The 13598-nt window shown below is 38.2% G+C and overlaps 1 protein-coding gene across 4 annotated transcripts in view; it reads right to left on the bottom strand.

Annotated features, from left to right (window-relative positions):
* The window catches only part of CFAP54 (cilia and flagella associated protein 54), a 288803-nt gene that overhangs the window by 90645 nt on the left and 184560 nt on the right, over positions 1–13598 (bottom strand). For all 4 annotated transcript variants that reach the window (XM_042947439.1, XM_042947441.1, XM_042947440.1 and 1 more), the window contains 4 exons: positions 12009–12062; positions 6516–6723; positions 4068–4147; positions 2272–2441 (listed from right to left, as the gene is read on the bottom strand). In XM_042947439.1, the coding sequence (XP_042803373.1) occupies positions 2272–2441; positions 4068–4147; positions 6516–6723; positions 12009–12062 (512 nt within the window). The remainder of the gene's footprint in view (positions 1–2271; positions 2442–4067; positions 4148–6515; positions 6724–12008; positions 12063–13598) is intronic.

Here is a 13598-nt window from a genome sequence, read left to right as displayed (position 1 = left end):
TCCCTGAAAAAGTTCAGATTTTATCATTAGCAACAGATACTATTAGTTGTTTGCCTTAGAAGTGGCATGTTCATTTTGCTCATTTTCAATAAAATGCCTGTCAAACACCCAAGTCTGAAAAACCAGTTTGTCAGTTGCCTTTTCAAATAAAAATGGTGTTCTGTGAAAATAACTGCTTGTTTAGCTCTCATTTAATCACATATGTGTTCTTCCCCAAGACAACCACCAGACTTTGATATGCAGCAAAGATGCTTTAGGAATATTTCCCATTTAATATTCCCACAGAATATTAAAAATATATTCAAGGATGGAGATTTAGAAATGTAATAGGTTTTACTGGTTCATCAAAAGCATTAACTGGATTTTTATTTTATTTCATTTTTTTTAACTGCAAGCACAATGCAGTAAGGAGTGTAATGGCCACTAGTAATACTGTTTGGGGCCACTGCTGTGATTCACAGCAAGAGGCCAGAAGTTTTCCTATCATTGCTCTTGAAGCGTCAGTGAAAATAAGAACACGATGAAGATGATGAATGACATCTTAGCCTTGTTGTAAAAATAGTTCTGACCTTACAGACCTCCTGAAAGGGTCTTGGAATCACCCCCTAGAAATCTGGAAACCACATTTTGAGAATCACTGCTCCAAAATGGACTAGACGGATTTTCATCACTGTTTAGAAACCACAAAAATTATAAATTTCCAAAAATCTATACTGCTCTAGCATAAAATCAAATTTAGATGTGGTTAATCATGGCATGGCTTTTGGTCAAGGCTCACACTGATGAGACGATTACGTGTTTCCCATCAAAGCAAAGGGAAATTTCTGCTGAATTGATTTCCCCTTTGCAGAAGCCATAGGTGGGCTTCTCTTTTTTCTCACAGCTCTACCTAAGAAAGCGTCTGGGTTTTCTTATCTGCCTGCCCAGATGTGGGGCAGGAGAAGGGGGGAGCGGTGGGGCTTGAAAGCTGTCAGCCATCAAACATCAAACGTAGTCATACTCTTTATTATGACCGCACCATTTTACAATGATAGCCCTCCACCTCCCCCTGCCTCTACTCCTGGTATCTCCATAACACGTATCACTTTTGACCACACTATACAATTTACTCATTTACTATGTTTACAGTTTACTGTCAGCCTATTTATTATCTATTGTAAGCTCCACTGAGGATAGGCCTGTTTTCAATATTGTTGAATTGTATCTATCAGTACTATCTAACAGTATCTATCAGTACTATGAGTGTCTATCAGTACTGGGATATTGATTTCTCTCAAAAACTAAGAACCATGACTAGCATATTGTAGGTGCCCCCAAATTATTTTTTGAATGTAACTAATGAATGGAAGATATTAAGTCTGTGCATTATTCAAAGAATCATTACTGAAATGTCACAGGGCCTCATCATAGAGCTATTTATTGCAAATGATATGAGAAGGTTTTGAAAATATAGGTCCGTGTGGTTTTACTATCCCACTTACTTGTTTATATATCTTTCAGCATATGGATACGGAAACTATTTCCATTCCCCTCTGTATCCTCAGTGTCTAGATAAGAGCCGAACAATGCAGTGGTTAATGGATACTGGTTGGGTTAATGAATGAATCAATGAACAGGTGAAATGAAAGGTCTGATACTAACAGTTGTATCATATTTAAATAATTATCCACTTAAAACAGTTTCTTAAATGGTTCAGCAAAACATAGTTCAGAAAATGTTACTCTTTAATAATAGAGCTTGTTTTTAATATTAACTCTACTGGAATTAAAGTTTTAAAAATAAAAACATAAATAAATACACAAGCAAAGCTCTGTTAATTTGTTCATTCTTTACATGATGTAAAACATCCTAGGGGCTCCTGGATGGCACAGTTAGTTGAGCATCCAACTCTTGATTTAGGCTCAGGTCATGATCTCACGGTTCGTGAGTTTGAGCCCCTCATTGGGCTCTGCACTGAATGCACAGAGCCTGCTAGGGATGCTCTCTCTCTCTCTCTTTCTCTCTCTCTCTCTCTCTCTCTCTCTCTGTCCCTCCCCCTCTTCAAAATAAATAAATAAACTTAAAAAAAAACATCCTAGCTTATGCTTTAATAAAGTAATTGCTTTGTTTAGAACTGTAGTTTTAAGTGTAATAATATATGAAACTCCCCTGAATAATAAAACACAAGCATGCCCTATTAATATTGGAATTTATAAAACTTACACACAGTCTAGGTATATTTGACAAATTAGGGTGAGGAAGAAATTCTCCTCTGTGCTTGAAGAGACTCACCTGTATGCGGCCCGGTGTCTTTGCAGGGCAATTGCAGCCAGCTGAAGCCTGGCCTCTACCACAATCTCCAACTCACCAGCAGAACACTGGGACAGGTCCTTTTGGCCTGGATGCTCCATCTCTGACACAAGGAAGTTTAGCCTGTCCTCAGCTTCTGTCAGTAAAGCTGACTAAAGAAAGAATACCACACAATCACGTAAGTTTAGAGATAATACAAATAATATCTCATTCCTATTTATCATGTGTTTTTCATGTACTAAGAAAGTAACCTTGAACGGAAGACCAAATAGGAAATTTGCACATAATCCTCAGAGGAGAGCTCAGTGAACAGGAAAAAGGCAACAGAAAAAAAAAAAAAAGGAGAGAAATGGCAAGAGTAAGCATGTACAACAGTTACCCTCTATTGTGTGCTCAGCCAGCGCTCATTATTCATAGTACTTAAACTGTTCCATAAAGTTGCTACAAACACTAAATTAGCAAACACTGAAGCATTGCTCATAGAGGAAATACAGGAATAAGTTCCTGCTGGCCTCTGGTCACGATATTTTTGCCATCTACATATAACTTTGTTTAATGTGCGTTTATATTTAAAGACACATTATTTAATATATACTGTAAAGTCATTAACCTTGAACTCGTAGCTACTAGCTCTAAAACTCATGCCTGACTAAAGCTTTTATTGCATAAGCGTGGATTATGCATTTAGTCACAAAGCACATCACAGCCTTCTTAGGAATTTAGTATTCTTAGGAATAATAAACAGCATTTCAGTGCTACACTTAGGGGCCATTTCAAATAGTGAAATCACCAATAAAAAGCACAAAAATGCAAAAAATATGGCGATGCATAGACCATGGAAAGGACTCTTATTTACAGTATGAGAGTGGAAACAAAAAGTCAGAGAATTGCCTTGTCCAGCACAGCTAGGAATGTATGAGTGTGTGTTGGGCAACTGAAATTTTTCTATGCTCTGTGATGTTCATAAATGACCACAAAAAAGAGCCATGAGTATTGATTTTGGAGTTACAAATAAATTTTAGCAGATAGGCTAGTTAGCAAATACTGAATCTGTGAATAATGAGGGTTGACTGTATTTCAAGTTACGCTATGATCACCTAACTGGTAATGTGAAGATAATGAGATTTTATAGCAGACAATCAATAGTGAATACCAACCCAGCATGGCAAAGGAGAAAAGGACCAACCAATCCTTCAAAAAACAGGTCTCTAAAAACTTGTTTGTACAGAGTGGTACACATTATACAAGGACTACTAGGGCAACTTAGTATAATGGCTAAGAACGCGATCTGCATTTCATTAGATGCATGACATTAGGGAATTTTTTTCTGCCTAAGCCTCAATTTTCTCACGGTTCAGCACAACATAGTTCAAAAATGATTAATACCTACATCCCAGAGTTGTAAAAATTAATCATGCAAAGTGCCCGTCACGTAGTAAGCACTGAATAAATGGTAGCTGTTTGTGTTGCTGTTGTCATCACTATTATTATTAGGAAATGAGAAACAGGGAATGGAATACTCAAATCCCATCAAATAATGAATCATATTTTCCACAGTGCCTTAATCATATTTGTAAAGTCAAAGTCTGACAATCTCTGGGCATCTAATTTTCTCACGAGGAGTAGACTCTGTCTCTGGCCCCAATCCATGCTTATGCAAGAAAAGCTACTCAGTCTCCCAAGAGCAAACACAACCCTGAAAGTGAGCCTATCCAGGGCCTCATAGTGGACATTTTGGTAACCAATTTCATATGATTTGAAAAAATTTCCAAACTTACCTTTATTGTGCTAAGTGTGAAGTCATCTTTAATTTTTGCAAACTGACCAAATGAGATTCCCTCGTCCTTTAAACATAATTCTATAAAGACACAAAATTTTTGAAGAACCAAGAATATCTGTGGTTAGTTTAAATATTTATTCTAGTTTATAAAACTCATCATTAGTTGGGAAACTATCCATAAATTTCATATTTAAAAAAAACCCACCATGATAATTAGAAACACATTGTTCTATCAAATGGTCCTTAAATATCATATATTCAAAGGCTGAGGATGATTTTGACAACAAATCAGATAATTCTGAAAGGATCTTGAGGATTCTTGGTGATGTTCTTTAAATTATTGGCTACTGATATAGAGTAATGGTTCCTCCTCTGGGATCACAGGACGCCTTAAGGTCCCCAAGGTATTTTGGGTCTCCCAGATATTTATAATATTTCAATAAGATCTCCTTGGAAATGTCAGTAGTTCTACTGATTTGCATAAGCCCCTCACACTAAGAGCAGAGAGTGAGAGTATTTAGAACATCAAAATCCACAATTCTCAAGTATCTCAAAAACCCACAATCCAAAGCCTGTCATTCTGAGCAGGAGGAACCGAGATAATTTAGATCACAGACTCTGCCTGCTCTAGTAAAACTGAACCTCTAGACTACAGAGGAGAGGGGGGAAAACCCCCACAAATCATTATTTGACTAGGAATTCCTGCAAAAAATACCCACCTAAGGAGACTAAGTTTGTCAAGGGGTAAGAGGAAGTCCAAAATAGCATGGAATTGAACACATCTGACTTCCTTCTTCTTCCAACTACTACCTACTTGGCTCTTCTCCTAAATTAAAGGGCTCTGGGGCAAACGGTCAGCTGAGTATGAAAGAGGGCTTGAGAATTGGGAAAGACCCAGCAGAAAGATCTGGGGCTGGGTTTTCTCCCCTAAAAGAGAAAGTGAGAGAGAGACAAAGATCAAAAATAAATGCCTGGAGATTGGCATGGAAGAACGCTGGGATGCATTTCAGAACATGAGAGATCCTAGGAAGAGTGTGATCCACATTGTCCTCCTGCTCTCTCTGCCTCTGAGTGACTTTGGTGATTCTCTGTGTGGCCCCTCCCAGATAATGACCTGCTCCTCCTCCTGGAAAACTGAATAACAAACTCTGTTTTTAATGGCCACCATCCTCTTATCTGTTGACCTCATCATACCTGAATAATAATAAAAGTTACATTTTAAAACAGTCAATATTGGGGTGCCTGGGTGGCGCAGTCGGTTAAGCGTCCGACTTCAGCCAGGTCATGATCTCGCGGTCCGTGAGTTCGAGCCCCGCATCGGGCTCTGGGCTGATGGCTCGGAGCCTGGAGCCTGTTTCTGATTCTGTGTCTCCCTCTCTCTCTGCCCCTCCCCCGTTCATGCTCTGTCTCTCTCTGTCCCAAAAATAAATAAAAAACGTTGAAAAAAAAATTTAAAAAAAAAATAAATAAATAAATAAAACAGTCAATATTACTCTGATATCCAAACAGGACAAAGATACTTCAAGAAATGAAAACTACAGAACCATACTTATTATGAATAAGGATATAAAAACCTTCAACAAAATACTAGCAAACAGAATCCAACAACATATAAAAGGAATTTATACACCATGACTAAATGCGAGATAGCCCAAGAATGCAAGGTTGGCTTAAACACTCAAAAATCAATTAATGTTGTAAACCGTATCAATGGAATAAAAACCAAAAAACATGGAAGCATCTTAATAGATGCAGGAAAAGCACCTAATAAAATCCAGCACCTTTTTATGACAAAATCACTCAACAAACCATGAATAAAAAGGACAGTTCCTCACCTGATAAAGAACATCAATGAAGAATCCAGTTAACACCAAACTTAACGGTGAAAAACAATTAATCTTAGGGCAATATCCAATACAGTTGAGAAATACTTACCTATGACCTATAAATCCTATCCATGGGTATCTCATCCCATAGAAATATATACTATATGATAAGAATATGCAGCACTTCAGCCCTATTCCTAGAAACAAAGTGAATGTGCAGCAATAGTGGGATGGTTGAACAAGCCATGAGATATTCAGCATAGAACACGGCACAACCAGAATAGCAGAACAAACAAAGCAGTTGCCTTAAAGTGGTTTTAGTGAAGCTTTTATGCATAAAAAACATAAGATGCAGAAAAATGTAAAATATATCATTTTATAAATAAATGATGAATCCTATTTTGTATGTATATATATGAAAAAGTGTATGAATACTGATATATGTGGACAGAAATGGATATGCATATACCTAACATAGGCACATATGTGTGTCATTAATTGTGCTTAGAGAACAATATGGAAGAATGTAAACTAGATTGTTCATATGGATTATTGGGAGTGGAGTGGGAATAGCTGGGGAAAGAGGAGAAAGAGAAGTCAAAAATGAAACAAAAGATTACCTTTCAAGTTTTGAAAGTTTGCTCTACTCTTCTCAGAAACAAGTCCATGGTAGATTGTTTTCATTGAATTTTCTGGGACACAATTTATTGTTGCAGCCACACTTATTAAAAAGTAGGCTTTAATGAAAGAAAACTTATTTAGGAGATGTGGTTGGCCAACTGTAACCAGAATTAGAGGCAATCCTTTACTTATTAATTCATCAAGTGCCTTAAAAAATGAAACAAAAAAAAGGCAAATCAGTAAAGTATTGTTTTCAGATATTATTAGTTTTCATCCCTTTTTGCATTCCTCATTTGGTGTTGGATGAAGGAATACACTATAGACATGAGGTACCTACCATACATGGCAGGTCTATTGCAAGAGATGTATACTGTCAGATGTACCCCAGCAGTTCTGAGTGCTTCTGCCTTTCCCCACCGGTTTGTGATCTGTGCCTCAATAGCCCAGCCCTGCCACAGAAAGAGAGTAAACCTGGTGCTGAGAGCAAGGGAGCGGACATCTCATTAAAACAGAGAACCCACAAGAGTTCATCAGCCAGGCACACTTGTCTGCTCTGCTTTAGCATGAGTGAATTAGAGGTACTGGGACAGGAGCAGGAGAATGGGTACACAAGCATGCTACCCACCCAGTTTAGATTCCGTGCTCAGTCATTAGATCTCACCCATGTACACCCTCAATTCCCTGGCCCTCTCCTTTGTATATATACTTCCTTGGCACAACCACAGCCCTGGTAAAATCCAGTGTTGAACCTTCTTTAGGTGTGCACCCTGCTGCGGAAGAAGGTTGAAGAAAATCATGCAGTCTGACTAAGTGGTCCCATTTGAAGTTCCTGACCAAACCTCAGTGCTGCCTGGTCATCGTCCTACATTTTCCGAGTCCATTCACACTCCTTCTCTCCTAGACAACCAATTTCATGCTCTTTTTGCTTCTAAATTCTAGCCCTTCCTCCCCGATGTTCCTGCCAGCTAATGACCTCGCTTCCTCTACTTAACAGAGAAAACTGAGGTGGCCAAAGTAGCGTATATAGACCCTATAGCTCCATTTCTCCCACCTACCCAAGCATCCTGCCACTTAGGCCACTGATCCTTTCTGCATTGGTCTACTCAGCCATTCTCTCTTACATCACAAATGTCCTCTTGCCACAGACATTCTTATCAGCACATAGCCATACTGTCTTCTCCTCCATCTTAAAAAACAAAAACTGTTTATGCCCTGACTACCCTTTCCAGCTACTGTCCAAATTCTCACTCTCCTTTAGAGCAATGATCTAAAGAATTGTCAATATTCCAATTTCTCTCCTTTCATTTGCTTTTATTTATTTATTTTTTCCTTTCATTTGCTTTTAAACCCACTCCTCTCCTACACCGAAACTCTTTGGCCAAGGTCACCAGTGGCCTACACTTGCCTTAAACCAGTGTTCCATTCTTAGTCCTCATATGCCATGTTACTTTTAATCTAAGACATCATTATCTTATATACCACTTAAATTGTCACATGCCCTCAACCATAAAATGCATTCTAATTTCAGAGCTATTAAATGTGAAAAAAAGATGCATGTTTTTGACTTAGTGATTTATGGTGCTTGATTCATCTGCAAAATATGGCACTATTAATCATTTCCTTTTTAAAAAATTGTTTTTAATGTTTATTTATTTTTGAGAGGAAGAGAGAGACAGAGTGCGAGCAGGGGAAGGGTTAGAGACAGACAGAGACACAGAATCCAAAGCAGGCTCTAGACTCTGAGCTGTCAGCAGAGAGCCTGATGTGGGGATTGAACTCATGAACCACAATATCATGACCTGAGCTGAAGTCAGACACTTAACTGACTGAGCCACTCAGGCATCGGAATCACTTCCTCTTTTGAAAATGTTTCTCTTAGCTTAGAAGAGAAGTGACTTCTCTTAGAAGTCACCACATTCTCTTGGTTTCTTTCCTATACTGTTGGTCATTCCTTTTCAGTCTTTGTTGGTTCCTCTTCTTTTCCCATATTTTTTTAAGTTCATTTATTTATTTTGAGAGAGGCAGAGAGAGAGAGCGAGAGAGAGAGCGGAGGGGCAGAGAGAGAGAGAGAGAGAGAGGGGGAAGGGGCAGAGAGGGGGGGAGGATCAGAGAGAGAGAGAGAGAGAGAGAGAGAGAATCTGAAGCAGGCTCAGCACTGTCAGCGTGTAGCTCAACATGGGGCTTGATCTCACAACCTTGAGATGACCTAAGTCGAAATCAAGAGTCAGAGGCTTAACCCAACTGAGCCACCCAGTCACCCCTCCTGTATTTTCAGCATTGGAGTGTCCCACGTCTTTGTCCTTTTCCCTCTCTTTACTCACTCCCCTTAGATTATCTGAAACAGACTCATGGTTTTAGTTTCATCTAAATGCAGATGAAATCCTGCAATTTTCTCTCCAGCTCCAATCTCTCTTCTGAAGTCAAATCAGCTTCTGACTCAAATAGTCCATTTGGATATTTAAGAGATACCTCAAACTCAACATGTCCAAAACTGTATTCCTAGTTACCTTACAACCACACACACACACACACACACACACACACACACACTAAAATATGACTGAGGTTGACAGCACTGGAACAGTAGTTAGCACGCAGTAGGCTCAACAGATCAGCTAAAACAGGTAGATTAGGCCACAGCCCCGCTCTAAACCTTCCAGTGGCTCCCCATTTTGTTCAGAGGAAGAAGCAAAGTTACAAAGGCCCAATAAGGCCCTTCTCAAACTGGCCCCATTACCTCTCTGATGCTGTTTCCTACTGCTTCCCCATCATTCACACGGCTCTGGTCACACTGACAAAGATGTCTGCCACCAAGCTAGGCAACCCTGCCCTAATGCCTTTGCATTCATTGTACCCTCTTCCTAGATGGCTCTTTTTCCAGATGTCCTAAACTTGTACCTTTACCTGTTCACAAATGTTTCCTCAGTGAGGACTAACCTGATTACCCCATTTAAAATTACAACTCCCTAACCTAGTCCCATGATCCCAATCCCCTTTATGTGCTGCTGGGTTTATTTTCTCCCTAGCATGGATCACCTTCTAACTTACCATATAATTTACTTAAGTATAATGTTTACTTATACATCTTGTTTCTTATTAGTTTTTTTCCCCTAAAATACAAGCTTCCTGATGACTTGGGAGTTTGTCTGTTGCTGACTGACTAATATATTTATTTGACAACACCAGAAGAGTGCCTTGCACACAACAGACTCTTATTAAAAATTGTTGAATTAATAATATTTGTTGATTAATAATCTCAGGTGCTGGGGCTATATATTCTAGAAAAGAGGGAAACTATTTGCCTTATATGAATTACAAAGAAAAAACCTCAGTGTTTGGGAGAGTCTGAGGCAATAGTGGCAGTGGAGAGATCTGTTGTTCATTCTCCCATCCTAACATCTTCTAAAGGCTGAAAATCAATACATGCAGAAGAGCCAGACATGGAACAGTGCCGAGCCCGAGCGTGCGACAAACAGTGTGTGAGGAACATGGTTGGCATTCTCTATCTAGGGAAGAAACTTCAGATTGGTTGTGGGTATAGAGCAGAGGAGAAGGTTTCTCTTCTCTTTTTTCTCCATAGCAAATAGCATCTTAATGAGTCTTGACAATTACACACAAACACTTGAGGATCAAAAGAAGCGTAATTAGTAATGCTATTTACTACTCCTTTCTCTCCCTCTACACAGAAAATATAAAGTGTAATCTGAAGAGTCTTCAGCAGATCAACAGTTCTGTTTTAATTAATTAGCTAATAGAAATCAGTTTTCCATTATACTGTCAGTCTCTTTTTGTTTCAAAAGAAATGATCAGGCAGACATTCCTTTTGGGGAAGTGTTTTTCGGATGCCTTGGAATTTATGACTGGGAAGAAATATTCTTAAATTTTGAAGGTCTTGGAACACTGAAGCAAAATATGAATATGTGTGCATATCTTCCTGATACCAATTCTTTCATTTCAGGCAAGTTGCTTATAAATCAAAACAAATTTTAAGGGAAAACAATGAATCATCTGAAGCATAATTAAAAGTGAAGTTTGTGGAATAACACGAACACTAATGGGAAAGTAGTAAGATTACATTTAATAAAAGGATAGGATATATTTCCTATCAAAGTTATGGAAGACAAAACTAAACCAATTATGCGTAAATGACTCTCAACATTATTTAATAAAAATAGCTTACTTAATGAAACAGAATGTTGTTTCCTAGCACTTAAAAAAATTAAAACTACATGCAGCTGTCTCTCTGCACTATCACCTGGTTGTGTGAACCCTTTAGGGGTCTGTAGCCCCCTTACCAATGGCTGCACTACTACTCTTCTGCCCTAACACTTTCTAGTGGTCAGACTGACAATACTCCTGAGATTTTAAAAAATGATTTCAAGATATTTAAATGCTACACAACATGGATGGAGCTAGAGCATATTATGGTAAGCGAAGTAAGTCAGTCAGAGAAAGACAAATACCATATGATCTCAATAATATGCGGAATTTAAGAAACAAAACAGATGAACATGGAGGGAAAAAAGAGAGAGGCAAACCTTGAAACAGACTTGTAACTACAGAGAACAAACTGAGGGTTGCTGGAGGGGTAGGGGGTTGGGAGATATAGGCGATGGGTATTAAGGAGGGCACTTATGATGAGCACTAGGTATGGTATGTAAGTGATGAATCACTAAATTCTACTCCTGAAACTAATATTATACTATATGTTAACTAGCTAGAATTTAAATAAAAACTTGAAACAAACAAAAAGATATTTAAATGCTACTAGGTTATCAAAAGCTTAAACCCCAATCATTCAATTAGTGACAAGAACAGACGTGCTGGGATGGGGAGTCCAGTCCTCTGTTTGCAAGGAGCACTGGGAAGTTAGAGGAGTTGCTTATGAAAATGTCACATGACAACCTTCCATTAGCCAGCACTATGGTGGGAATCATACTGCAGGACATAAGAGTATCAGACCAACGTGTTGTACATCTTAAATTTATGCATTGTTATATGTCGATTATAGCTCAATAAAAATTTTTTATTTTTATAATTTTTAAAAAATGCTTCAATAAATGGAAAGAAGAAAACCACTGACTGAGAGGCAGTCTCAGACTGGAGAAAGGATGTGAGTAAAAGCAGAAATGAATAAGTGGGCTACCAGCAAAACACACAAAATCCTTTTCTTATAATCAAAGTCAGCTATTCCCACCAAGGTAATCAAGATAAACATTAAAGTTAGATACTTGACAGGGCTATATAAACAAAATGAATACACATATATAATTTAAAACTTACAAGCAATAAACGATATTGGCTCAATTTGAAAGCCAGAGCAGTCTGGGTCCGATACTACCTTGGGCCCAACCCCATTATTAGAAATAGAAAAGCATATTAATTACATAGCAGATTTTCAAAAACAAGTGTTATACTTACCAAATAGATTGAAATGACTCAAAATTATCCTTATGAAGTATCCAACATTTATAAAATATTGTTATCCTTACCTGTAAATTTTCTTTACTAGTAAGAGGTTTTCCTGAGTCAAATGATTGAAATATCTGTCAATATATAAAGCACTAACGTTAGACACAAAAGTATTGTTTTTTTTAAATTAAACTGTTAATGTGTTCTAAAAGTATTTTAAATGTAATTTTTATTATAAAAGCAATACATGTTCTAGTCAGAGAGATGAGTATAGAATAAAGAAGCAAGTAAAAAAGTCACACATAAGTCAACTTCTTTTAGTTTGTCAATGTTAATATTTTGGTGTCTTTACTACCAATTTTTTTGATGTATTTTAAAATTATATTGGGGCGCCTGGGTGGCTCAGTCGGTTAAGCGTCCGACTTTGGCTCAGGTCATGATCTCACGGTCCGTGAGTTCGAGCCCCGCGTCGGGCTCTGTGCTGACAGCTCAGAGCCTGGAGCCCGTTTCAGATTCTGTGTGTGTCTCTCTCTCTGCCCCTCCCCTGCTCATGCTCTGTCTCTGTCTCAAAAATAAATAAACATTAAAAAATTTTTTTTAAATAAAAAAAATTATATATATGTATTTGTATTCCTTTTCATTAAACATTGCATCATAATTATTTTTCCATGTCATTAAGTCATTTGTAAACCTCAGTCTAATAACTAAGTAATGTTCTACACTACGAATGCATCATAATAACTCCTTTCCTTTTGTTAGACATCAGGGGGACACATTCCCACCCCCATCTCACCATTCAGCCCTAGTTTAAATAACACGCGTGACTATTTTGTCTGTATTTCTCACTATCCCCTTTGGATAGATTCCTGGGAACAGAATTGCTGGGTCATAAGAGTATTAGAGTGAGTATTAGCATTTAGAAAAATCTTTGCCAGTTTGAGGTAAAATCATATTACTCTTTAGAATAACTCTTTTTGTGGTTCTTTTCCTTTACTGTGAATGACCTGTCAATATGTTTGGCTCTAAATATAATGCCACATTAGGAAACATTCCATTTATTTGCCACAGGAGATGGTTGTATCATTGTGCAGAATGCATTCCTCTTGGTACAGAGGCCCTTTTTCAAAGATGCCAGTACTGATGCCATGCCCATATCCCCTGGGTCATCTGGAAGACACCAGAAGCTTCTGTGGATAGGTTACTCACTGATGGACAGTATCCTACTTCAAACACCTGTATGCCTTTGCTTGAGGGCATTCTGTGGCCACAGGAGTATTCAGGAGAGGCTGGAAGTACAGGGAGTAACCCAATCCAATGAGCGCAAGATTGTTTTCCCTGGTCTCTGAGGGCCTGATTGTCCACGCAGTGACTCATTAATACTCTCTGCAATAGTTCTCCTCCCTTCCCTATGTAACTTACCACACACTCACCATTCTCCCTGATATCACTTCCCAAAGATACTACTTGCTCCCAAATCCTTGTCCTAGAATCTAAGGGATTTGAGGGACCCCTAAACCAAGACATCACAGATAGCTCTTACTGGAATAAAGTGCTGGTAACTGTTAACAATTTTTCCCTTTTTTGACGGTATTTTTTATCTTCTCTAATACACTGAAAAGTGAATACGTGAATCCAAGGGAAGACCTTTGTTGATATAATGGGAAGAAAGC

Source organism: Panthera leo, chromosome B4, assembly GCF_018350215.1.
Source record: "Panthera leo isolate Ple1 chromosome B4, P.leo_Ple1_pat1.1, whole genome shotgun sequence".
Lineage (NCBI taxonomy): Eukaryota > Metazoa > Chordata > Mammalia > Carnivora > Felidae > Panthera > Panthera leo.
The sequence above is the reverse complement of the archived record's forward strand: the minus strand, read 5'-3'. Positions and strand labels throughout refer to the sequence as shown.